Genomic DNA, 27,317 nt, shown 5'->3' on the forward strand with positions numbered 1-27,317 from the left:
ACATTTAGCTGCAAAAGTGCTTGAAATGCAGCTACAGTAAAAGTATAAAACACACGAAGAACCACACAGAACGTTTTATAGCATCACTTGCCATTTTAATTTATGTAATTAAATATTGATGAAAAAAAATGAATAAAAACAAAACATTTTAGGCCACATACACGTTTGGAATTAACAGCCCTCCCACATCCACCCTCAGTTTTTATTGTCCAGTTTTCATTTTCCTTCCTGCCTGCTCACAGACACACTGTCAGTGAGCCAAGTCGCATTCTGCAAACTTGGCGGCGTTTTAGGGTTAGCACTGTATCATAAACCAGCAGTAGGTCAGGCTCTGGTAGGCTTGTTTTTCTGAAAATTATTTTTGGTTGACAGCTATGGAACAACTATGGGGGATGTAGGCCAGTTTATAGCAAATACCAAAGGCTTCCCTAAAAGGTCAAGGCCACAAGCTTAAAGCTCTTGAACATGACTGTTTAAAAACAAACAAAAAAAAAACCTCAACCATTACTCTATAATGGCTCTACGGGGTAAAATAAATAAAAATAAAATAGTAAAAAGGTATTTTTGTCAGACCAGTGCCGATCAAAAGTATGCTATCATAGAAAAATAACATCCAAGTCATGCTTTACACTAAATATATCAGCATGATTTAGTCTATAAGGATGTGCTCTGCTCCTCCCACACAACAGGTAAAACAAAAAAGAAACAAATGCTTTAATGTCATTCAGTCTCTTCTTCCTCTGGTTTTCTGAAAGGATGCTGAAACAAGGAATGATTTCCTCTCATCTGAACCCAGTGAATCACTGCCAAAAAAAACTGCCATCTCCTTGAACATAAAATGTCCCACTCCACCTAAAAGAAAGATAAAATCATTAGCATTTGAATAAAAAAGAAAGGGGAAATAAGTGCTGTGCAGTGTAAGTGTGTGGTTCTCTCCACTTAATTACTTTAGATCAATTAGTAATTTTTACTCTTTTGAATCTGGGTATGAATGGCTGTCTGTCTCTGGCTGTCTGTTAGCTCAGTGATCAACTGTTAAACTGTCCCGGGTGTGCTTGACCTCCCGCCCAGTAACAGCTGGGATAGGCTCCAGGACCCCTACAATCCTGAATTAAATAAGAACACAGATTGATAAATGGACTTCAAAATAACAGTCTCACCATCTAATTAACCAAGTCACCTATCAAAGACTTGATCCTGTCAATTTTATTCTCACTGGACACCCTTGAACTAAAATGAATTTGGTTTGACAGTTACTATGTTTGCATTTTTGCTGCTGACAGTTGAATTATTGAATTATTTACATCACTGAGCCACAGTACAGTAAAAAGGTTGTGAAGAAAGTCTAGTCAGTGCTAACTTAGGCAACTTACTTGAGTACCAGTCACAGAGGCGTCTCTCTCTTGTGTAAGGCTACACTGGTGGGACCCTCAAACTGCAGTTTGATGGCCCGTTTGAGATTAAGCTGTGGGTCTGTGGTTGTCATAGTGACCATTACATCATCTGGCAAGGCACTACAGGGTGGGACGGGGGAAAAGCTGTAGCAAACCGGTGACAAAATGTTCTTCTGGGGTTTAGAATCCCAAGCTTCCTCTTGAAGTGGGTTCTGAAGCCTGTACGGGTATCCGAGAGGAGCGTTCTCTCGGTTTTTAGCACCTAGCGGTTGGTCCTGTCCTGGCATTATCCCAAGTGAAGCCATTACAGAGTTCCATTTGCCACCTGTGTAATTAGTCCTCTCTGTTTTTATTAAATTTGAGCTTTGTTTGTTTATTTTGTCATGATATTCAAGTCCAGATGATAGGCCTTTCTGAGGCAATTCGTAATTATGCACCATGGCAGTGACTGTGCACACAGTAGGGGGAGGGCTGCCTTTGGGTTGCCTCTTACTGCTTCCGTGGAGACTACCTATGCCCGAGCCCCCTGGTGGAGGGAGGGTGGAATTACGGCTACGACTGCGGGGCAGTGAGTGCTGTTGGATCTGCTGTATAAAGCTGAGGCTGTCAGCTGGCACCGTCTGCACCGTGGCCAGTGAGTGGCAGGTCGATGAGGTTTGGGAGCTCTGCATGGAGTGGAATCGTTCTGCAGTGGATCCTGGAGAAGAAACCGAGGACGATGAGGTTGCAGCAGTTACTTCACCTCCACTACTTTCTGAGATTCCTAAAGATGAGATCATGTTGGATTTTGAAGGGGATACAGTACTAGAGTTAGGCAACACACCTAGATATGGCTTGGCTCCATAGCTCTCCAACATCCTGACAATGTTATAGTGTCCATGTTTCCCAGCCACTTTGACCGGACTGCGGCCATATTTATCCATGTGATTGGGATTTGAGCCTCTTTCTAGAAGCATTGCAACGATGTTAGCATGTCCCTCCTGGGCAGCGATGCTCAGAGCTGTTGCCCCCTGATGGCAAGCAAGGTTTATATTGATGCCACTGGCTTCTAGGAGGCGATGTCCTACTTTAGCGTGTCCTGTCCAAGCCACTGAATGTATTGGTGGTCTCCCCTCTGCATCTTGTGCATTGGGATTCGCCCCGTGTCTTAAAAGTAGGTCTACAATCTCTACAAATCCTTGCCAGGAAGCCACATGAAGCGCTGTACGGCCCTCAGAGTCTCTGGACTCCAGAGGAACACCCCCTTTCTCAATTAGGAGAGTAGCCATATCAAGGCGACCCTCCAATACTAGGAGGTAGAGCAAAGGACGCCCTTCGGCATCCCGGACATCAGTATCAGCCCCTCGTTTCATAAGCAGCTCTGCAACATCAGCATTGCCCTCCAGGAGTGCAGCACTCAAGGCAGAATGCCCATCATAGGCCCTGTGGTCAATGGGAGACCGTCTGTCTAATAGAAGTTTGGCAGTGCTCCAATGGCCTTCTTGGGCAGCTAGTATAAGGGGAGTGCGTCCCTCGATGTCCATCTCTCCAACTCGTGCCATGCTGCCTTCTTCTGTCAAAATGGCACAAACTGCACGATGTCCTTCACACGCAGCAGTGTGCAATGGAGTCCAGCCAAGATCATCTTTATGGTTCTCATCCAGGCCTCGGTCCAGCAATGTACGAACAACCTCTACGCTCCCTCTGGCTGCTGCTAGACATAGTGCCGTCCTGCCTTCACAATCAATGGCATCCACAGCCGCTCCCCAGAAAAGCAGCCGTGACACGGTCTTCATGTGTCCCATTGCTGCTGCTGCCAGGAGGGGAGTAACAGCAGCAGCAGCAGGCACACTGCCGTCAGGTCCAGCAGTTTCATCTACGTCAGCACCAGCTTCTAACAAAAGCTCGACTACATCTTCATGGCCCTCATAGGATGCAAGAAGAAGCGGTGTCATTCCATCATGGTCTCTGTGCCCTGGATCTGCTCCACGCTCCAGTAACAGACTTGCTACCTCTCCAAAACCTTTGACCCCTGCTGCTGTAGGGACACAGACAGCTGCAACTGACAGAGCAGTGCGTCCATCTCCATCAGCCAAATCAACACGTGCATTGTGGTCCAACAATATTGCCACTGCTTCATGATGTCCCATATAGGCAGCTGCGATAAGTGGCGTGCGGTCCTTGCTATCAGCTTTGTCAACTTGAGCCCCATAGTCCAGTAGTGTGAGAACAATTTCATCATGACCGCCCCATGCAGCAGCTCTGAGAGCAGTTCGGCCCTCGCTGTCACATCCATCTACATCTGCTCCTGCATCCAGCAGTAGATGGACAGCCTCAGCGTGTCCACCCCAAGCTGCAGAGCGCAACGCTGTCCATCCTTCATTGTCAACATGCTCCATCATCTGTACTGCAGTTTTTTGGTCCTGGCTCTTGGCCCATTCCAGGAGTTCAGACAACACTTTGACGTGACCCTGCCTGGAGGCTAAAGTCAGTGGCGTCTGACCCTGATGATCACTGATCAGTGGATCAGAGCCATGTGAAAGGAGAAGTTTAGCTAAATTTGCAGAACCCTCGTGGGCTGCACTAGCAAGCAGAGTCTGTCCATCTGTAGAACCAGGCTGGTTTACAGACATGCCACTGGCAAGCAGGTCCTTTATATACGTCTCCCTTTCAAGTGTCTGTTGCACATCAATTCCTTCTTTACCTACACTATGCATTGCATCACTTGAGTCTGCTCCAGAAAAAAAGGTTCGAGAGACTAGTCCACTTCTCATCAGCAATTGAGCAACATCCTGACTCACTGAAACAGGAAGCTGAGCTAAGGATGTGGCAAGTGCTTTACTGCAGGTGGGGTTAAGAGCACGTACACCTGCCCACAGCATCCACAGTGCCAAAAATGCAGGTTTATCTTTATGGTGCCCTGAGCAAATTAAGTGTGTGGCTAGCTGGCAAGTTTCCTCAACGTCAAGGTTAGGTCCCTGTAGAGTCAGAGATGATGCAAGCATGCTATGACCTTCTGTTCTGCTACACAGATATTTCTGTGTGCAGTACTTAACATCTGTCAGCCACTCTGTAAAGCTTGCATGAAAAATTAATTTGGTGCCTCCGGTTCCATCGATTAGGAGCGCAGAGAGGGTTTCGAGATTGTTCTCAAAGTCCTGAAGACTTAATAAGGTGTCCTGAGTCCAGACTGCCATGAATAGCTGCTGGGGTGTTAGGGGCCTCGGGGCAGCCAAGAGGGCATTGAGGAGAGGCCTTACGTAGATGAAGCGCCCTCGGGGGAACAATCTCTGGCACAGCCAAAGGTAGAGTCCGTTGAGAGTCCCGGGGATGTCCCGGATCTCTCGCAGACCCACCAGCGAAGCTGCCACACCGTCCAGAACACGCTGAAGAAAAAGAAAGCAGCCGCCACTTTTGATGTGCAGAAGATTCAGCATATCAGCGGTATCAGGGGTGAGCTGTCGACGAAGCGCTGCTTCTTCATCCAGACGACAGAGGATGTACTGCTGTACGTCACGGACTGCTGGAGGCTTCCGCAGATCATCCAGACAGAGTTTACGAAAACCTACAAACAGATAGGACAGTTGTTTGTTTGTTTGTTTTAAATCTTCAATAAAGTTTTTTATATTCCTCATGGATTCTATCTACAGTTTTTTTTTAGGTTTTAAATTTTTTCAGTCTTATGTGATGCTTTGTTTTTTTTGCTTCTTATTTTGAAAACTCTATGCCAGCTTGTTCTAGTGTAATGGTAGACCTCCAGCTAACAATTTATCTAAGTCCTGGATGATTTGGTATAAAGTTCCACTTTTAATGTGGCAAAATGGAGAATGTGCTTAGCAGGTGTAGAAATAAAACCACGTTAGCTTAGCACCTCAGGCAACACCCTAAGTAGCACCTGGTCTAAGGAGCTTGGAAAGAAAAGCGTCTGGACTTCTTTAAGTTGCTGAAGACGTTTCACGTTTCACCTGATTGTGACCGACACCTGTCTTCACACCTTGGCTCGTGTGATTAGGTAGAGGAGCATTGGGGGGGGGGGGGGGGGACACTCCCACAGGACTTAAATCTGGGACTCTCCACCGTTTGACCCTAGAACTGAAGAAGCTTCTCGGATGAGAGGTGAAACATCTTCAAGCAACTTAAAAGAGTCCAGAGGCTTTTCTTTCCGAGCTTCTACGATGAGCTGGATGACTGAGAACCTTCACAGACCGAAGTAGCATCTCAATAGAAATTTTGAAAATTCTTGTTTGTTTACTGTATTGCAGTGAACAGCCAATTAAACTACTTGGTCAGTGTTTGTCAGTGCATTTTTAGATGACAAAAATAGTGATTTCACTGCACAATCATGGCCACACCCTAACCAACCCATATGTCATCTTGTGTTCACATGTAACTGATCGCATTTATTTATTTTGTAATATATTGCATAATCTTATAAGAGAAGTATGTACATACTTGAGAACATCTTGCACAGGGCCTTATTTTGGCGGCGGACCGAACAGACGAGCAGCAACCAGCTGGGCAGCAGGTGTTGACTGCAGGCTAAAAGCTCTGCAATGGAGCCACTCTTCCTAACTCCTTCCCTTGGTCCATATTCTACGTCCAGAGAGTCTATAACCATCATCAGAGTCTGGGCAGGAGGAGGAAGGTCCGACAGGGGTTCCAACACTGCTCTAAGGACATGCGAGGAAGAGGCAGACACACAGTGCAAGACATTACACTTAAGACAATGTAATAACAGCAGGATTCGTGGGTTGATAATAGAGTTGAAAAAGAAAAGTAACATTGCGAACACTCGTTTGTGCCAACAAAGCAGATTAGATCTTTCGCACATTGTCAGTGTGAGTCACTGGGAGTGACAGTCAGACTTTGCTGCGACTTCAGGCATCTTTATTTAAAGTGTGGAGTTTAATTTTTTACTGTATTTTATGGAAGTTTTTTCATTGTTTTCCATATGTTGAATCTTCAGTAATACTGGAGTCATAATCAGTTTCATTCAGCCATTGAAAAAGAACTCAATAAAAAAAGTAAGCAAATGTCAGGCAAACTAAGCATTCCATTTACACTTTCACAGTAATTTAGGTCAAATCCAAACTACAAGTGGGTAAACAAGAGTCAACCAGGACAACTGCTATCAGATGCTTCTGCAGTAAAATTAAAGCCGACTCTCATGTTAACCTGTTAACACAGATATCAAACTGTAATCAAGAGAACTAAACAGCAATTTAGCCCCACACCCCACACTTTCATTAAACACCGGAACAAGCTGCAAAACCATAAAACAATTACAAACTTGGCTAAAGCTAAAATAGCGGCGTCACTGCCTTTTAATCACTGCGGTCAGCACCCACACCCTGCTGTGATCTGATGGTGACTCAGGTTAATGGAACATGTGAATTTACAGCTCCACCCTGGTCTCTCTCTCACACACACGCTATCAAACTGGCAATTCTTTTCACATTATTATTATTATTATTATTATTATTATGGATGCACGGCAAAGACACCACTGAACTTCTTGACCCTGATGTCCAATCATAGTGGTGCAGGAGAAAAAAGAAAAAAAACATTTGGAGAAGCTGCACTTCCGTGTCATGGGTGCAGGTCAGCAGCAGTATTATAGCAAAACTTCTCACCTGAGAAAAAAGTAACACCCCTAGAGGGATCATTCAAATTTCCAAATATCGATAGTACAATACCAATATCGAATCAATGCCAGTACTGGTATTGGTATCAGATTGATACTAGCACAAGAGGATCAATACTTTGTTTCCATCCAAGTTCAGCATGTAGTCCGGTGATTTAGTCGTTATAAAATTTGTTCAGAATTTGCAAATATATGATTATTCAATTCAGTTTTCTTTTTATAGCACCAAATCACAACAACAGTTGCCTAAAGGTGCTTAAAATTCACCTCATAGGTCATGACACACTGCTCTTCAATTCAATTTTATTTATATAGCGCCAAATCACAACAAAAGTCGCCTCAAGGCGCTTCATAGATACAGAGAAAAACCCAACAATCATATGACCCCCTATGAGCAAGCACTTTGGCGACAGTGGGAAGGAAAAACTCCCTTTTAACAGGAAGAAACCTCCGGCAGAACCAGGCTCAGGGAGGGGCGGCCATCTGCTGCGACCGGTTGGGGTCGCAGCAGATGGCCTTATACATACATAAGCTGGCTTTATAAATTTAAAGCATCAGCGCTATTATCGACAACACTACTTGGAATTACTTGGTATCCAATCGATGCCACGATGTGTAGTATTGCACAGCGCTAGTTTTCAGAAGAGCTTTACAGCTGGCAAAAATGCCTTATCCTGCAACAAACACAGGGTGTGGGTTTGCATGTGAGCTGTCATTAGTGTTAATGTCTGTGTTTAAAAATGACCACAAGGTCCAGGTACCATTAGAGGCCAAACAGGTTTTCATCTAATGGATTTAACAGTTGTTGTCTTTTTGTTTGTTTGTTTTAGAAGTAAAAAGTCAAGAGGAGAGAAACTTTAATCTCAAAATAATGTCACATATTCAACATTATATTTAAAAAAAAAAAAAAAAAAAAAAAAAAAAAACTACCTTAAAAGAGTTTCACTCAGACTTAAACAATCTAAAGTAAGCTGGGTCACTAACTGCTTACACTCAGGGGTCAAGGATTAATCAGCTCTGGATTCATATGTACATAATAAGGAGTGGGAGGAGAAGTTTCACCACTTTAAATATATATATAAAAAAATTAGTCATCTCTATAACGATTATACTTTAGGCCTAATAGTTATCTCATGCATGGATGAGACACTAAAACAAACAGGATTATATGCATGTTCTGAAACAAATGGCACCACCCCAAACAGTTCCCAAGTTTATATGATCAGTTAATGTATCTGTTATTTTGAAATTAAATAGCTTTTCGTGAGTAGGGTTTGAATTAATAAAAGGAAGCAAATCCTCAGATTTGATAGGCTGGGAGCGGCCACTGGTAGTTTTGTGAGATTGTGGCTTTATTTGATGAATCATCAAAGCTGCTTACAAAAGGTCTTTTGCAATGTCTTGAGGTCACTAATATTTCAAGACTTAGCTAACCATATAATAGACTCGACCTTTATTATCAAGTATATTACGCAGTAAAAAGAAGAGCGACATCCTGCTCTGAGTGATGATTTCAGCGAGGTTATGACAAGCTTATCATAGCACTGCGCGCTTTTAGTTATCTGATTAAAACAACACTCCCTCAGCGGGCTAACACTCTGATGTGAGGAGGAGGAAGGGTAATTCTTTCATTCAGGTGACACAGTCATTTAACATGGGTGATCTAGTTGGATAAATCCTGTAGAGACAACTGTATTTGTATTGTATACTTTTAATATATTTTCTTACACACACACAGGACATTGCAGCCAATGCTATGTGCACTTTAAAGTATGGTGGCTTTACTCGAACTGATATGAAAGATGTTCAACACAATTCACTACCTATTACTGAGCTTACTTAGAAAGAGCTTCACTACAAGCCGCCCATTTGTCCTGCTGTTGACTGTCATTACTGCTGTCATGGGAAGTCCAGCGGCAGTTTGTAGCACTTTGTCATCAGATTATGTGTCTCCCAAGAAGCTAGCATAGCCACAAGTGTCCAGTGAGGCAGTGACTGGGTGAACAGTCAGCTCGTGTGTCTGAAATGATACATTTTCCCAGCTTGGCACTTAGGTTAGTGCGAACACCAAAAAGGGCACGACCCAGTATTGAACAGTTGTTTCTATGGCTCGGATTAAAATCAATATAAGACACCAGTTTAGCGAACAGACCCAGACAGAGGGAGCACTGCACTACACACAGGCTTATTTTCCTTCTCTTTCACTGCCAATTCAAATCCACGTTTCTTCAATTTGTCCATGGGTGTCCTGACACAGTGGAGCTTCACCCGCAGCCACCTTCTCTCAAAAGAGCCCCCCCAACACAAACAGCTGCTGGCTGCGAGCCAGTCTGAGGGGAATGTGCAATTCAGCTCAGCACTTCACACCAGAGGAGAGCAAACAGAGGAGGAGTGCAGAAGCGCTCCGACTCACCGCAAAGCAAACACACCGGCAACGTGTCAAAGTCTCAGAGAGGAGAGTGACCTCGCTGACCGGTGCCGAGACGGTCACCGGGGAGCCGGAGGCATTTTTTCACCTCTTTGTCCCCCTCAGTCTCTGAAAGGATGTTATGTTGTAAATAACACTGCAGCGTTCATTCACTGGAGGCCCCATTGTGTGTTGTGAATGGGCGGCATTATGAGGGGGAGACATAAATATAAGACGAGGAAGAATGGCTGCTGCACACTTTTCCTGCGACTGTCCCGGCTTCTGTTTGCCGCTCACTGCAGCTTTTACATGTACAGACTGTGAGGCAGTTAACTGCCTGCTGAGAGTCTAAACACCTGCAGAAAGCCACCTTTATTTAGACAAAAACAAAGATAACCTTTAAGCTCTGCTGGAGCATTTTCCCACAACATGAACAGCTGCTCGTGCTTTTTGTTTTGAGAGTGAGGCAGCTTCACTCTTTACATGCACATTACTTCATGACAGCAGCCTTTATTCAGCTCACTTTTTATCTACTGGATCATGGTATTTAGGGTGGTCCTCTCTCAGAAGGCAGACCAGACAGCACTACTGTTTTTGAGCTCAGTGATCTTAAGTGGAGATGTGGGAAAAACTTCAGCTTCACCGAACTGCAAACAATGAAAAGGGAGCTTCGCAAAATGTGTTAACACTGGAAACCCGTGAATTCAAACCCAAGCCGAGTCCACCCAAGTAAAAAGGTCGAAGGTAAGGTGGCTTTGTGAGATGTCCACAACTAACTCTGCTAGTCCTTCCCCCAATTACAGGAGCTCATACCAACTCTGGCAACTCAGCAAGTGTTGGAAATGACGTTTAGCTTACTACTTTAATCTTTCATGCAATAAAATGAATAAAATTTCAGACTTTCTGCCACAAAACCAAAAAAGTTATATAGATTTCAATGCATGGAACTGGATTCAAACAATAACAGCCCTAATCCTAGATGCTGTCAAATAACCGGATGGTCACGGATTGAATTTCATAGCTTCTGTGTTGCATAAAGTTAAGATCATCATGTTAACAAAACACAAAATGGGTCATCAGCAGGTTGACAGTAAACAGATAACATCATTGTAAATACACGATCTGTTAACAGCTACATTTAAAACTAAATACTCAAACAGGCCACTTATACAACAGCACCGAGCTGCAGTGCCAGGACTCCGTCGGCCTGTTTTCATTGATTTTGGAATCTGATAAACTGCTTTTCCCACGCACGAAGTCGGAACTTTGCTCCGGCTTTCATCATTAGCGTCATGATTTACAGACCCCCACATAAATTCTGCTGTGATGAGCTGGGCATGAGCCATACCCTTGAACGTGCACATACACGCTGAGCACCTGGATTTGTTTCAGGCAACTTTCTTTTCCCTTTCATTTAGAAGAAGTGGGAAATTTCCCACTGATGTGTTTCAACAAAACTGATCTCAAAAGATGGAAGCGCTGACTTTTTGTAGGACACCAAAACAAAGAAAAAAAAAAAACCAAACAAAATAAACATGGTACAAACCTCTTGAAGGTCTCATTAGGGTCTCTTTGACACATGAGAGGCTCCAGGGCAGAGGATACCGATGGGCTGTTAAGGAGCTCTTCGTACCCTGGAGAGAGGAGAGGAGAGGCCCTCAGCTGTTCCACCAAGCCCAGGACAAACCTCCACAGCACTATACTCGTCTGTTCCTCCCTCTGGCAGAAGTGGGCCGCAAGGCAACGCTGTGCCAACCCAACTGCCAGCCCTGCCTTTGAGGTGGGGGACACCACCTCGGTGCACAGAGCTGTCTTCCCGGCACCAGGTCCCCCCGTTACCAGGATCCCGGGAGCTTGCCCGGGCCCCGAGCGGGCGTCCAGGCAGCGACGCAGCTTGTCCAGGGCCCATTCCCGGCAATAAAAACGCCGGCCCCGAAGCAAGCTGGAGCTGCTGCCAAATCCACTGCTGCTCATTTGTTCCTGGGGTCCTGACATCCAGGGGACAACTTAGCACTGTGAATGTCACATCCCATACTCGGTGACTAACTCCACTCCTCTTTGTGGTACAGCTGCAGCCGGTGTGTGTGTGACAGCTCTAGGCAATAACTGGATATTTCTTTAGCTTGTCAGTTTCTGAAAGTGTTGCATCAGGCGATTATTATCGCTAGTTGTCTTTCTCCCGTAGGTCCCAAGGTGTAAGGCTGACAAAAAAAAAAAAAAAAAAAAAAAAAAAAGAGTCAGAAAAAGGTTAAGTCAGGAAAGGTGCACCTCTTCATTCTCTCTCAACGTCTTGATCTTTGTGTCGCCGAGTCTGAAATGCTACAGTTCACCATGCTTCTCGTGGGGGATCATGGAGCTGCTCTGTCAGATATCAAGAAAGAGGGAGAAGGAAATGAGGAATGAGTCAATGACAGCATGTATCTCACCCCCTCCCCTGTCTGAGTTGCCCTCCGTGTGCTCCAATTACAGCCACAGTTTCCCCTCTTCTCTCACTTTCTGTCCTGCTTTTTTGAGAATCGACCCAAAACTGCAGCTGTAGCATGACATTTTTTTCCCCTTTCCCACACCCACGATCTTTGCCTTCCCTCAACCCCCCCCCCCCTCTCTCTCTCGCTCTCTCTCATGCCTTCCGGTTTTTCTTGTTTTGTTTTTTTTTGTCTCCACCCTCTCTCAGTGTTTCACAGCATGTCCGGGCATGCACGGGTGATCAAGGTAGAGGAGTGGTGAGGGGGAGGACTCATGTGATCATAAGCCACTCTACAGCTGACAGGTGGGAGGAGTTACCTGGGGTCAAGGTTCAATCGCAGGACACTCCGTCAGCTGTAGGAAAGGTATCTGCCAGACTACAGCACTAAAGTTTTGTGTCAAGAAGGTAAGTTGTGTTGCTGGCATCAAAACACGAGCCTCGAATTTCACTTTCTTTTGTTCTGATTCACTTTGAGTTAATTAATTAGTCATAAATCATTTACTAGGCGAAAGTGCCAAACATTTTATCCTCCTTATATCATTATAAAGAGAATGTGTTTGATATTTTGACTGCTGATCTAGAGCAAAACAGCTCACTCACTGAGAAAATATAATGACATATCCTTTGTTTTCTGTTATTTATGGGAAGCGTTTCAGCAGTAACACCAATCATAACACCGCTAATTTGACTATTCTCTTTCTGACTTCCACTTTGCTGATTAAAACCTAGTTTTTAATTAAAGTGTGATGAGGGCGCATGCAAACTGGAAAACATAAACAAATCAAACAGAGTCCTCTGAACCTTTCTGAATTATTACACGTTTAGGAGCTCACTTCTCCTACCTGTACTTTCATTAAAGAGGGGCGGCATCTTCTTCGGTCAAACACACTCTGGCATTTCCTGGACCAGCGTTACACCCTACATTTAAAACAAACAAAAAAGAGGATCAGCAAATCAAGTTTTTAGTTTCTATTTTGTGGTAGCCAATCATGATGGACAAACCGGGAGAAAAAAAAAATATGCTGGAGGAACACTAACCTCTTTATTTTCTGTGCAATTAAAAGCACCTTTTGAGAGCTCCTGTATGTATGATTATGTTATCTGCTGTTTTTAAAAGCCGTCCCACAACATTCCACATTTTTTCCTGCTGTGAGGCAAACACTGAAAAGCTGAATGGTTGGGTTTTTGAGCCTATATGATACCAAGCACATGTCACACATATCCATTTTTCACATATGAGACAATGAAGAGAAGAAAAAAAAAAAGCTTCTACATGCAAACTGCCAATACATACTTTAAGTTCTTCTGATTGGACAAAAAAGTGTATAGTATCACGAAAAGGCAGTAAAAAGACGAGTCTGGTTCTCATGAAGATCTTTGAAGAATTCGGACAAAGAATGCAACGGGCCTCTGAGATAAACTCGGCGTGGTGACGATGTTGATGAGCGTGCACGCTGTTCTTCATTTCAAGTCAGTGACTAATCAAGCATCAGCTACAGGAAGCTGAATCTGACGGATGAGACTGTGATTTAACACTTGAAAGACCCTGCTGCTGTGCATATCATCGACAGCACGCCAGCCTGCTGACAGCGTAATTCAAAGAGCAAAGGAAGCCAAGAGCCACCAGCCGACGTTCCCAACCTGTGCAACTTTTAGTCTGTATGCTTTCTCAGGCAAGGAATACCCTCCTATAGGTGGATGACACATATGCTGCACCGTCGGCTGACAAGTGCCAAATACTGAAAATCAACTAGAGAATGAGAGATGTGCTGTTTTAGCAGCACACTGATGACAGTAATGAGCAAACTTGGCACCAAGCAGAGAAGTTGTCTACATTCTTGTCATTACTTGTGGTTACTAACAAAGCCCTTTGGACCTGCTATGCAGCCTGAGCAGATACTGGTGCAGAACCCAAAGCTGAAGCCTTCAATAGCAAGCTGTCTAATTTATTCATTTATGTATTCAGTTAGAAAAAGTTAAACATTGACGGAATCAAAAGTTATTCAGACTGTAAGGTTGGAATTATTTAGGAATACAATCATCTGTTACTACTGAAGATGACTTTTCAGGCACCAGAAGCAGACACCCAGAAAATAAGGTACCTCTAACTCCATGCTCCAATTACAGTAACCCGGTTTCTCATGCAGTGTGAACCTAAAGTGCATGTGAATGCACTGAATGAAGTTGCTAGGCAACCAGCAAAGAGGTTGCACACCATTCCATTAAGATTTTTTTCCCTTTTCTTACACCCTCTGACTCCCACAAGAAAACTGAAAAAAAAATGTGTGCGTACAACTTACAGCATTTGTTTGGAAGTCTGAGCAATGTGATTATTTGCTCTGGAGCTGAAGGTTCAGCACAGAATTGAAGCAAGCTGCTGTGCTTTGTGTTATGACTAAAACAGGGCAAAGAAAAGACAGCCCAACTCTACCTGCTGTACCAGAAATTAAAAAGCGGAGTCAGACCGATCGATACTGGATTTTTGGGGTTGAGACAAACACTCATTTTATAACATTTTAACTGTACATTAAAGGAAAACCCTTAAACCAACAGTGAGGCAAACCAGTAGCTCTGTTGTGCCATTATGAGCACTTTAAAGTGTTCTCTTCCATGATGACAGGATCTACATGCACACTAGGCCTACACAAATGGCTGATTGAGTAAGATGTGATTCTAATGTTGCTGTTTACTGTTAAGCGGTGCACATACAGGATGAGACTAGAGGTTATGCAGAAAAGACAGAGCATGAAAGTGACTTAAAGAGATCACAGGTGAAATAACTGCGGTGGGGACCAAGTTAAGAGCAGAAGACTGAGTGGGAAATATGCAAGATGATCATCTGTGCAGAAGTGCCTACAACGTCCACCACAGCAACCAGCATCCCCTTCAAAAAAATCCACACACAGCAAGCAATTCCCTTGATATGTGGACAAAGCTTCAGACTCAGCATCATCAAAACATCAGCTGAGGGAATCATTTTTCTCCAGAATGATTTTTCGCCCCTCCAGTAGAGTTCCAGTGGAACATTAGACTATACTGGTGCATATCGGTGCTACTATAGGGTTCACAAAAAGAGAGATGGATAAATGACATCCATTTCCCGGCAGCTGAAGGCTGTTTCCCGAAGCGGTTCTTTCGCTCCTTCCACATTTCTTAACAAAAGACGCAAAAAGCAGAGTTTGCTGCAACTGTGATGCACATGCATTTACACAGCGCCTTTTTTCTGGTCGTACAAGCCACATTTTCACAAAAACTATAAATTCATGCAGTGTTTTATTCTATACACTTCAAGCACTTCGCGTGTGCATAGCCAATTTACAGTCACCAATTAATCGAACAAAAAATGTAATTTTTTCTTGAAAATGATTATTAGCTCATGTTAATCAACGTCACAAGGTCATTATCTGCAAATACCTTCAGACGATTCTTTATCACCGGATCACAAATTCCCACAATTACCCAGCGTGCACGGCACACAGCAGATCAGCTGCAAGCACTCTGGACGCGTTTGTCTCGCTGCTGGAATCCACAGGTTGTCAGCGTGCCTGCTCCCACACCAAATGCTGGACGATTCTCCCACAGGTGTGACCAAAGATATCCCGTGATAATGTGTCAAACTGCTTCATTAGGCGTCGCCATTCAAAATATGAGCACAAATCTGTTCGCGGAAAGGCTGTTTTTAGTCAAAGCTCACAGAGAAAAAAAAATCTCCCTCCTGTGCAGCAGGACACCGCATCTGACTTGTAAATGCACACAGCGTGATCTTACCTGCCACGAACGCTGCTCTTCTCCGTCTGCCGCTCAGAGGCTCACACTCCCACAGCCCCTCACCGGATTTTAATCACGTGTCTCCAACAATTCTTCATACCATCACCTTAAAGGTGAACTTAATCCTACTGGGAATTACATTTAAAGGACAGTCATTCCTTCCTTACTCCTTAAACAGTGTGTTTTGAGGGCACACATTTAGACTGGACAACAGATTTTACTACTTATGCTAAATATAGTTAAGAGAAATAAAAAAAAATCTAAAGATAAAGCAAAGAAAGCGTAAACCGTCGAATTTGATTGCTTATTTTATTTTATTTTGCTGAAACTGCACATTCACTGACAATAATAGATACTGGGCCTTTCATTTTAAAAAACATCTTTCTTGCAATAAGAGGAGCTGGTTTTTAAAGTGACCTGTGAGTGACGTGTTTGCACCAAAGCAAACAGACTCTGCTTTAAGCCACGAGATCCGGTAAACGGTCCCATAATCACAGTTGAACTCACAGTGAGATGAGAAGTGACCTTGTTAGCCGATTGTTCACATTCTAACATATACGTATAATAATAAAATTAAATACCAAAAATCATTTTCAAAAAAAGATTTAGCAAGTTTGCAAAATGAAATATAATGCACATAATTATGTTTAAACATAGAGTCCACACACATATAGATAAAATATGTGAAAGAGCTATGAAAAAGACACCAAAGACTTATTCAGTAAAAATGCATCATCATTGTTGTTGTTGTTGTTGGTGGTGGTGTTGTTGTAGTTGTATGTGACCTCCTAATTTGAATTCACTTCAGGACTGTAAAGAAGAAATATTTTTATCCCTTTCATTCCTGTTGCGCAGAAGTCAGTCACTGAGTTCTACAGACCCCTGGTGGCTATTTGTTGTAATTACATGATGACAACACAGCGTCACCATGACACCGTTTGTTATCTCGTCTTCGAAATTTAGAATTCAGAATTCCTTTATCGTCATCGACTAATAAAATAAAATAAAATTGTGTCCACTACCTCGAAAGGAACACACTTACTCACTCACAGAAACAGGTTCGCACACAGTTTCAATCAGGTAAGCTTAAATGACGTTAAAATGGGATGGAGCAACGCTTTGTGTGAGTGTTAGTACTCTTACAAAATATTACATTTGTCTGAGAAAGTCTTACAATAGAATAATAAATGAAAAATGTGTGTTGCAGATTGCGTGCAGACCAAACAGTCGTGTTTTGGATGACTGTGTTGAATGCTGAGCTGTAATCCACACAAAAAATAGACACGCGTTTGTTCCTTGCTGTCTGGGTGGTGCTAAAGAGCATGGAGGGTGATGCAAATGATATCATCAGTTTTGTATAACTACTGATGTGAGTCCACAGTAGGTTGGAGAGAATCCATAAAGTCTCTGAGGACCAGTCCCTCCAGACATTTCATGATTTTTGCTGTTTGAGCAACTGGCATGTTGTCGCCAAACATGTTATCACAGACTGTTTGAGAACAACACTAGTGGATGTCTTACAGGAGGTGTGGACAGTGCATTCATTCATTATGAATTCCTCATCCTGGAACAGCACCTGGACCACCTGCTTTCCCTACATTCATATTACAGAGTGTGCTGGCATCCGCAATCTGTATGAGGCAGCTGACTGACATACTCACTGGTCATACTGGAGTCTACTTTGGATTATTTCTTTTCTGTGGCTGTTCTGAATATGGTGTGCCACAAGGTGCTGTTTTGGGGCCTTTGCAATTTCTGTTATATACAGTGGGGCAAAAAAGTATTTAGTCAGCCACCGATTGCGCAAGTTCCCCCACTTAAAATGATGACAGAGGTCAGTAATTTGCACCAGAGGTACACTTCAACTGTGAGAGACAGAATGTAAAAAAAAAAAAAAAAAAATCCATGAATTCACATGGTAGGATTTGTAAAGAATTTATTCGTAAATCAGGGTGGAAAATAAGTATTTGGTCACCTCAAACAAGGAAAATCTCTGGCTCTCACAGACCTGTAACGTCTTCTGTAAGAAGCTTTTCTGTCCCCCACTCGTTACCTGTATGAATGGCACCTGTTTGAACTCATCATCTGTATAAAAGACACCTGTCCACAGCCTCAAACAGTCAGACTCCAAACGCCGCCATGGCCAAGACCAAAGAGCTTTCGAAGGACACCAGGAAAAGTATTGTAGACCTGCACCAGACTGGGAAGAGTGAATCTACAATAGGCAAGCAGCTTGGTGTGAAAAAAATCAACTGTGGGAGCAATCATCAGAAAATGGAAGACATACAAGACCACTGATAATCTCCCTCGATCTGGGGCTCCACGCAAGATCTCATCCCGTGGGGTCAAAATGATCATGAGAACGGTGAGCAAAGATCCCAGAACCACACGGGGGGACCTGGTGAATGACCTGCAGAGAGCTGGGACCAAAGTAACAAAGGTCACCATCAGTAACACACTACAACGGCAGGGAATCAAATCCCGCAGTGCCAGACGTGTTCCGCTGCTGAAGCCAGTGCATGTCCAGGCCCGTCTGAAGTTTGCCAGAGAGCACATGGATGATACAGCAGAGGATTGGGAGAATGTCATGTGGTCAGATGAAACCAAAGTAGAACTTTTTGGTATAAACTCAACTCGTCGTGTTTGGAGGAAGAAGAATACTGAGTTGCATCCCAAGAACACCATACCTACTGTGAAGCATGGGGGTGGAAACATCATGCTATGGGGCTGTTTTTCTGCCAAGGGGACAGGACGACTGATCCGTGTTAAGGACAGAATGAATGGGGCCATGTATCGTGAGATTTTGAGCCAAAACCTCCTTCCATCAGTGAGAACTTTGAAGATGAAACGAGGCTGGGTCTTCCAACATGACAATGATCCAAAACACACCGCCCGGGCAACAAAGGAGTGGCTCCGTAAGAAGCATTTGAAAGTCCTGGAGTGGCCTAGCCAGTCTCCAGACCTCAACCCCATAGAAAATCTGTGGCGGGAGTTGAAAGTCCGTGTTGCTCGGCGACAGCCCCAAAACATCACTGCTCTCGAGAAGATCTGCATGGAGGAATGGGCCAAAATACCAGCTACTGTGTGTGCAAACCTGGTAAAGACCTATAGTAAACGTTTGACCTCTGTTATTGCCAACAAAGGTTATGTTCAAAGTATTGAGTTGTATTTTTGTTATTGACCAAATACTTATTTTCCACCCTGATTTACCAATAAATTCTTTACAAATCCTACCATGTGGATTCATGGATTTTTTTTTTTTTTTCACATTCTGTCTCTCACAGTTGAAGTGTACCTCTGGTGCAAATTACTGACCTCTGTCATCATTTTAAGTGGGGGAACTTGCACAATCGGTGGCTGACTAAATACTTTTTTGCCCCACTGTAGGTTCTTCTTCAGCAAATTTTTAACTACGTTTCTTATCACTGCTACCCAGATGACATTCAGTGAGATATCACTTTTAAGCCACAATCATATGACCCCTTATGAGCAAGCACTTTGGCGACAGCAGGAAGGAAAATCTTCCCTTTAACAGGTGGAAACCTCCAGCAGAACCAGGCTCAGGGAGGGCACGGCCATCTTCCATGACAGTTTGGGTGTAAGTGAATGAGACAGGACAAAGACATACTGTGAAAGAGAGCCAGAGATTAATAATAACAATTAAATACAAGTGTATAAACACACTGGCTCCCTATTAACTTCAGTGTCACTTTTCTTTGCTAGAAAGCAGCAAAAAACTTCTTTGTCAACTGTAATGACTTTGTCTTCATTTTTTTTTTTAGCATTTTGGTTTGGAATCATGTTATGATATTTGTCTTATAATATAAATCCTGTGTGATATTTTACAGTGCACATGCTAATAATCACAATATCCATCTTAAAACTGTCTTAAATATCTTGCAAACACAATATTCCCATATCTGTACAAATGCAAACTGTATGAATCTGTAGAACTGCAGGATGACTTACCTGACCTGGACGTCCTTTAGGCCTAATTAGAAAACAAATTTTTCATATCCGCATCAAAATTTCAGAGGATCACAAATATCCACAAATAATTTGTTAATAACCCACACACTTTAAAATCAATAAAGATTTATACTTTGCATCGTATATGCAGGTGTAGGTGTGCGGCAGACAGATTTGTGGACCCGAAAACGCAGGATGAACTAAAAACACACAACAAAAGGCAAAAGACTAAACTAAACAGTGACAACTTCAAAAACTGACTCAGTGACAGGCAGGAAAGCAGACAGAGCCACTTTCTACAATTAGTAAGAACATGACAGAGAACAGAGGGAACCGCAGATAATACACACACACACACACACACACACACGATAACGAGGAACAGGACACAGGTGGGAACACAGCTGACGCTAATCACACTGACGAGACAGGAGAAGCAAAACTGAACATAATACACACGAGATGTAGGCTGTATCCCAATTCAGGGTCTGCAGCCTTAAAGTACGCAGCCTCAACGATCCTCAAGGGCCGCGTACTCAAAGACCGCTAAGGCCGGAAGTGCGAGGCTTGTGAAATGGGACGGTCTAGCCTCCGTTGCGCTGCCCAGGTTGCCTAGCAACCATGATACTAACAGCTGGAAACGTGTCATACAGCTTTGTTTGACAGAAATAAAGGAGAAAATCTTTTGTTCATTTGTTTGTTTGTTTCTACATGAGCTTTGATCATTCTCTGTAGGATTAAGCTCAGCTATTGAACGGCATATATTTTAAAGTAAAGGCTTTAAAACCAAGTTAGTACAAACGTCACTAATGTCACATAACTTTGCCGACATGTGGCCAACAGTAACGTTTTAATGTTCTTCGTTATTAAACATTTGCACATAAATAAGTGACATAATATTCAGTACTTAAAGTTTACTCTTCAGGCGCCCCTCATCCGCCGTTTTTTTTCGGCAAAGTTATCCACACCCACCGCCGCACTATGCATTCTGGGATATGTTGGGCCACGAAGTCTACACTGCCACAGCCTTAAAATTCAGGGAAATGAAGGACTCATTTCAGGGCCGCATTTCGAGCAGCCTTTGAATTGGGACAGCCTTTGGCGCGCCGATGTGACGTAATCGGCCTTGAAATGCGTACTTTAAGGCTGCAGACCCTGAATTGGGATGCAGCCGTAGACTATCAAAATAAAACAGGAACTAACACAGACTAGATCAGCGGTCCCCAAACCCCAGGCAACAGACCCTTACCGGTCTGTGGCTGTGTCCCAATTCAGGGTCTGCACACTTGAAGTACGCATTTCAAGTGCGGTTACGTCACCGCCACGCGACGATGGCTGTCCCAATTCGAAGTGTACTTCAAATGCATACTCCAAATGCGCCGTCGATTTCCCCAAATATCAAGCGTGGTCCGGTGCACGCATCGTGGTCCCATATATCCCATAATTCATAGCGTGGCCGTGGATAATTTTGCCGCAAAATACGGCAGAAGGGAGCAGCCGAAGAGGTTTTTTTTTTTCCTCTAAACTTTATTGAACTTATAAAGCAGAAATCCACTTGGCAAAGCAGCAGCTCGGTACTCTGTAAATAAAAGGCAGGAGATGACTTACGCTGGACAGTAAAACACAGAAATATTCCTCAACTGTATCGTTTTCATTACCTGTCCACAAGTTCACGTCACACCTTAATAAATGTGGGTCAGTGGCGGTGAAGTGAAGGAACGCAATGTTTCCTACCTACAAGGGTGCAAATAACTGTAAATCTCTGCCAACGGCCAGAGCTCAAGTGGTCCATTTAGTGTAACATACCGTTCTAACAGAAGTTTAGGGGGACCCGCATCAAGCTTTCATTGAAAGAAATTTAAAAACACCAACTTGGACCAAGCACTCGCAGCTTCAGGTTTGCTGAGGAATGCCTAATTGCCCACACCTGAGCTTATGAAAGGAGCAAAGACCAGCTCCGCCCACCAGGGGCGGTTCCCAGACTCAGGTCTCACCTGTCACACTAAATATATGTGAAATGAGAACTTGTAAAGGTACTCACCTGTCCTGGTTGCTTCTTGCAGGATGTGGAGCAAAAGAGTGAAAGTGGCTCAATCACCTGCTTAAGAGCTCCTGGAGCAGTTTAGTGTGCCAGGTTAGGGAGTATGGTTAAAGAGGGTTTTAATTTAGATAAAAATGGGTGAAGCTTATGTTATTGGTTTGTTTATAGTACGTGTTGGAAATATGTATATGTTTGTGATGTGCTTTAATGTTATTGTATGTTTGTTTGTGTGGAGGGTTATGTTTTCATGTTGGTTACTTGCTCACCTGAAAAGGTAGAGTATAAAAGGAAGTCATTTTGTTTAGTTAGTGGGGGTTTTTTTTGTGCTGTTAACATGTGCCTTCTTTAATAAAATGCCAATCCATGGATGTATTTTACTCCAGTCTCGCGTCATGTTATTAGACAGAACCTATGACCGCCGGCCAAAACTGACAACAACGAAAAACACTAAACCTGAAAAACAAAACAAACCATTCCTCGGGATTCCCATATGCTTGTTTGGCATTCACCTAGGGACCATTTTTGATCCGAGGACACCACAAGGGTTACATAAAGCAGAACACAAAAAGTCTAAATGCATAAACAATGGGTCACAGACCCACGACAATGACATCTTGTTTAAATTCAAATGTACAAAACAGGTTACACACTACGTAATGGATTGCTCAACAATGACACTGCAGACGGAAAACACATTCAGGGCCAGTATTTGTCAGCTTCACTACAACAACAATCTTTGTGCCAAAGATAGACTAGTGATGCAACGGGGCTTCTGTATGTGGAAAGAATTTTCTCCAAACAGAACAACAACAATATGTCCTCATGAGCAAATACGCAGCACTGTGCCACTGCTTTGTAACAGATGAGTCAGAGGTCTTCATTTAGAAGCGAATGCAATATTTAGCTAGTGTCAGTGTCAGTGGCAACATAAAGGTTTTACCCATTTAACACACTGTAAAAGTGCAATAACTTAAAGGATTACATTTAAACATGAAACCTTGGTTTATTGTTTAAGAGTATTTCCAATGGAAATCATAAGTCAGTATAATAGTAATGAACATGTATAATGATTCACTTACTACATAAAGACCAACCTGCCTGTTCTATGCTTGGTTTTTGCTGTTGAATTGTGTCGTGCACTTTAGACTGAACCAGTGCGGCCTTTTGAGTCAGAAATAAATTTTTTAAAACCAAATGTAACATAATAATGTAGCAATTTACCCCCACACAGAAACAAGGAGGGTATGAGTCCATCTTATTCCTCACCTAACAACATATTTAACATATAGTACATGGGGTACTAACTTGAGCCAAGAATAATTTTACTGTACAAGTAATCATAGTAATCATAATATATATATAGCACTCCCAAATGCCTCCTTACTCTGTCTCTAAAGGAGAGGCCAAACATGCTTCAGAGGAAGCACATTTCTCCTTGTATCACAATCTCATCTCTCCTTACACCACCCAGAGAGCATGAGGGGCAGAACGTAGATCAACCTATAAATTGACAGCTTCAGGGTCAGCTCTCTCGTCACCCCATTACTGCAGATGCCACATCGATCTCTCAGTTTCCTGCTCCACTCTCCCGTCACTCATGAACAAGACCCTGAGATATTTAAAGTCCTCCACTAGTGTTGTGCGATAGCAAATTTTGGTATCGATCTAATACCAGTTAAAAAAAGTGCCAGTATTGCTGATACTCAGAGGTGTGGACTCGAGTCACATGACTTGGACTCGAGTCAGACTCGAGTCATTAATTTTATGACTTTAGACTTGACTTGAAAAAATGTTCTAAGACTTGTGACTTGACTTGGACTTTTACACCAATGACTTGGGACTTGAATTGGACTTGAACCGGTTTACTTGAAAAGACTTGATATTTTACCCCAAATATAAAATTTAACATGCATATTATATAGAGATTGAAAATGTGACGTCATTCACGGGTAGAACCGCAAAGGATTCTGGGAACTCGTGGCAAGCGGTACTAGGCTTTCAATTAAAATCAGTTATACAGCAATAAAAAGAAACACAAAAATGTCAAGAAGCTGTTGTATTATTAACTGCAATAGCCGGTCGCATGACAGCCACGGGAAGCCGACGGGTAAAGAGATCGGTTGTTATCGGATTACGTCGTTGAAGAGAAATTGTTCGAGCCATGTTTCCAAAGTAACAAAGACGCGACGGATGGCCTGGATTGCAGCCATTCTAAGACCAAATATAACGTCCCAGAACACTCCAGCTCACAGGTTAGTCTGCTCCAAGCATTTACACGAAGGTCAGTCTGCTGTTGTAGTTAATGTGTCATTTTTCTTAACATAATTGGTGATATAGGTTACAAGCAAGTCTGGCGCTGAACAGAAATTGTCGCGCTATGCTCCTTTATTTATTGTGCATAAATAGTGAATTGTCCTGACACAATATTGCGTTTCGCTTCTGTTATTATGGTACATTGACAAAAACATATACTTTTATTCACAGGATAAAACAGGTTTTTTGTATCACTAATTGCCCAGTACGATTACAGCATACAATATTATTGTCACTGCTACATTTCTGTGATGCTACCAGAAATTATTTCCACTACTAATTAATTACAGTTGAGCTCAAAGGTTATATTAATAAACGGTTAAGGAATGTGTATTTATGACGACGATTTGTGAGACTGGTAAACTTATGATACGTACGATGGTCTTTCGTTCTACACGGTGCATTTCAAGGTCCTGCACCCATCCGGCGGTAAACTGTACCTGGGCTTGTTGCAGTGACCGGAAGTTACTAAACTTCATGAGTGTATGCACTCACTCCAAGAACCGTATGATTATAAATATGCATATAAATATGCTACGATGAGATAGCTGACTTCATCTAACTAGCAAATGTTGTCCAGGCTACGTTGGTGATGCAGTTTTTTTTAATGTGTATGATATTTTTGTCATGCGATTTTAAAGCCGGTCCTACAACCGCATCCAAGAATAACATGCAGCTTATCTCAGAACTGTCGGTGAAAATTATTCTTGGAGCTAAGTTTAATTGAGCTGCATTTTAAAGAGGTGCAATTTTACAATTTGTGTATATTTTCTAAGTTCGCTATTTTGTCATGTGTTGAGAAAAACACAGATTTTAAAATTACATGGTCTAATATTTACATTTAGCATAACTGCAACATGCTTTTTTTTTTTTTTTTTTTAAAGACTCGAAAGGACTTGAAATTCAAAGTTTCAGACTTGAGACTTGACTCGGACTTTTACACCAGTGACTTGAGACTCGACTCTGACTTGCCTGACATTACTTGAGACTTGACTTGAGACTTGAGGATAAAGACTTGAGACTTACTTGAGACTTGCAAAACAATGACTTGGTCCCACCTCTGCTTATACTTGTTTCCCTATCTCACTTAGCTGCTGGCAGTATGAACCAATCTCTCACTATGGTTGTGCAGGGACCAGAAACAACTAAAACCAACTAACACTAAACACACTACTGGGTGCACATATTGCACCTAGTTTGCCTCGTGCAATGTTCAGGGCACGCTGGCATGTGACAGGAGGAGCATACAGTTTCCACCCCCTCTCTGTGATCCAGGAGCAAAGGTAACACCTTTTTCAAGTAGATCTCCCTGCTGAGCACTGGACCGTCAGCAGGTGGAGTTTTACTCACTCCTGGGAGGTGCAGCTCAGAATAAGACTTGTTAGTAGCAGTTTTAGGTCTCCTTTTCATGTGTTGCATGAGCAAGGCGCAGTCCACTCCAGCAATGTCCCCAACATCAAGTCTGAGAAGATCCCCATCAGCATGATGAAGGCAGTAATAGTAAAATAATGCTATGTCTCAATCTTTACAACCTTTACATCTAATATGCTTTTTATGGTCTGAATAAAATATCGGCTTGTTTGCATTTTACACAGCAAGTCATCTTTTTTAGAGTTGGATTTGTGGCTATTCTGCAAATATAAACAGACAAACAAACACTCTGAATGGAACCCACTTGATTTAGATTAACTTTTATTTTGTATTGTTTCTGTGAAATGCCTTAGACTGGGAAGTTCTTTTGATATTAAAACTGTATTTTGTATTTGTATATTGGCCAGTCTGTGGCAGCAGTTGTGCGGAAATTTAAACAGCTCGCTTAACTTTCTCTCTATCTCTCCACACTATTCCACGTCTGCTCCCACTGATTTCCTTAATTCCCTCCCTAATACTAATCATTTCCCTCCTCCGCCTCTATGACAGCCACTCATCTCTTTGCCGTTAGCAAATTGAATCTTTCCACTCTCTTTACAGATTTATATGTCAGTGTTTTCCTGTTATTTTCCCTCAAAGACTTAAAACATTTAAATTGAGAGCTGTTATTGTTTCCCATGTTGGCATGGTATCCATTAGTGTGAGAAGAAGATGTGTTTATAATACAGAAATACACAATTGTTTTGTTTTGTTTTTTTACCTCTAGCTGTTATTAATGGATATGGCTGTGATAGTGACAAAGAACCTCACAAACAGAATGAGTGCCTAATTGCGAAGTACTTTAAACAAATGATTGACAAGGCCTTAACCTTGACTGAGGCATACAATGCTCCAAGTCTGTCACGTTGTGCACGTAGTACAAAGCAAATGTTTGCAAGCTGATTTTCAATAAAAATCAGCGCTGTCTTCCTCTGTATTGCTGACATGATGGAAGTTCACTGTAGAATACGTGTTGCACAGCATGTTTGAGGTTTGTGCTCTTTCGCCCTCAGATTAAAGAGATAAACAGGGTCATTGAAAACAAGAACTGAAAATGATCATTCATTTGATGTTTAGGCACACAGCTTCAAACCAATCTGTGCTGCAAAATCAGTAGCAGTGTGCCCCCGTGCGTCAGCACTTTCAGTTTGCAAAACAGTGGATGGATTCATTTGAGTTTTTTAATGAATCATCTGAGTATTTTACATTGTAAAAACACTTCAAATTATAAGGCTTCAAAATATTCAAATGATTGATTGAAGTAATTGAGAGTTTCTATTTGCGGGAGAAGTGATCGACTAAAGATCATAACAAGGAAACAAAATGAACTCTGTCAGCAAGTGATTAAAGGTAGTTGGTCTTAAATTCAAATTTTGAAAAGTTAAACGGGCAAAACCTTTGTTAGAATTAGAGTTTACAAATCCTGCAAATGTGCAGAAAGTTATTTACATGGAAAATAACAAGAAAAAAAGCAAGTTAGGAATAAACGCCAAGATGAAGGCAAACAGCTTTCCTTTTCAGTGATCAACAGAATATTTCAGCATATTCAAACCCCTGGTATCTCATAAATAATTTTTTAAAACGACAATAACATTAACATTTATGATATTGTTTGGGTTTTACATATGTACCGGATGTCTCCCTAGACTGATATAAATGTTGTTCTGGCTGAGCCAGAATTCTAATGAAAGAGGATCAGATTAAAGGAGATTCTCCAATCAGACTCTAAGAGGATGTTTTTTGTTTGTTTTTTACTCCTTAAGTGTAGGGATTGTGTATCTGGTGTATTTGTGATATTTCTGTTGATGACTAAACTCGACTGCGCTCGGATCATCGGCCTTTATTCTTATTGACATTCCTAAACAAATAGAAGATGTGGGATGACAAAGCTTATCTTTGCGTGTGAGGGCCACACATAGGCCCAC

The 27,317-nt window shown here is 42.4% G+C and overlaps 1 protein-coding gene and 1 long non-coding RNA gene across 7 annotated transcripts; both read right to left on the minus strand.

Moving 5' to 3' along the window:
• Positions 1-69: 69 nt before the first annotated feature.
• ankrd50l (ankyrin repeat domain 50-like) lies at positions 70-15,798 on the minus strand. Of its 6 annotated transcripts, none has more exons than XM_004568947.4 (7): positions 15,660-15,798; positions 15,306-15,549; positions 12,734-12,809; positions 10,971-11,625; positions 5,826-6,043; positions 1,374-4,938; positions 70-852 (listed from the first exon to the last, which is right to left on the minus strand). In XM_004568947.4, the coding sequence occupies exons 4-6, from the start codon at positions 11,417-11,419 to the stop codon at positions 1,385-1,387; spliced, it is 4,221 nt and encodes a 1,406-aa protein (XP_004569004.1). In that variant the 5' UTR covers positions 11,420-11,625; positions 12,734-12,809; positions 15,306-15,549; positions 15,660-15,798; the 3' UTR covers positions 70-852; positions 1,374-1,384. The 6 variants fall into 6 exon arrangements, with proteins under 6 accessions (XP_004569004.1, XP_076730842.1, XP_024661260.1 ...); XM_076874727.1 differs by having other exon boundaries at positions 10,971-11,785; XM_024805492.2 differs by lacking the exon at positions 15,306-15,549 and having other exon boundaries at positions 15,660-15,762.
• Positions 15,799-21,037: 5,239 nt separating this feature from the next.
• LOC143413009 (uncharacterized) lies at positions 21,038-21,514 on the minus strand. The gene is made up of 3 exons (XR_013093565.1): positions 21,435-21,514; positions 21,287-21,362; positions 21,038-21,207 (listed from the first exon to the last, which is right to left on the minus strand). It is a non-coding gene; the product is annotated as an uncharacterized LOC143413009 (long non-coding RNA).
• Between the last annotated feature and the right edge of the window lie 5,803 nt (positions 21,515-27,317).

Source organism: Maylandia zebra, linkage group LG16 (genome assembly GCF_041146795.1).
Source record: "Maylandia zebra isolate NMK-2024a linkage group LG16, Mzebra_GT3a, whole genome shotgun sequence".
NCBI lineage: Eukaryota > Metazoa > Chordata > Actinopteri > Cichliformes > Cichlidae > Maylandia > Maylandia zebra.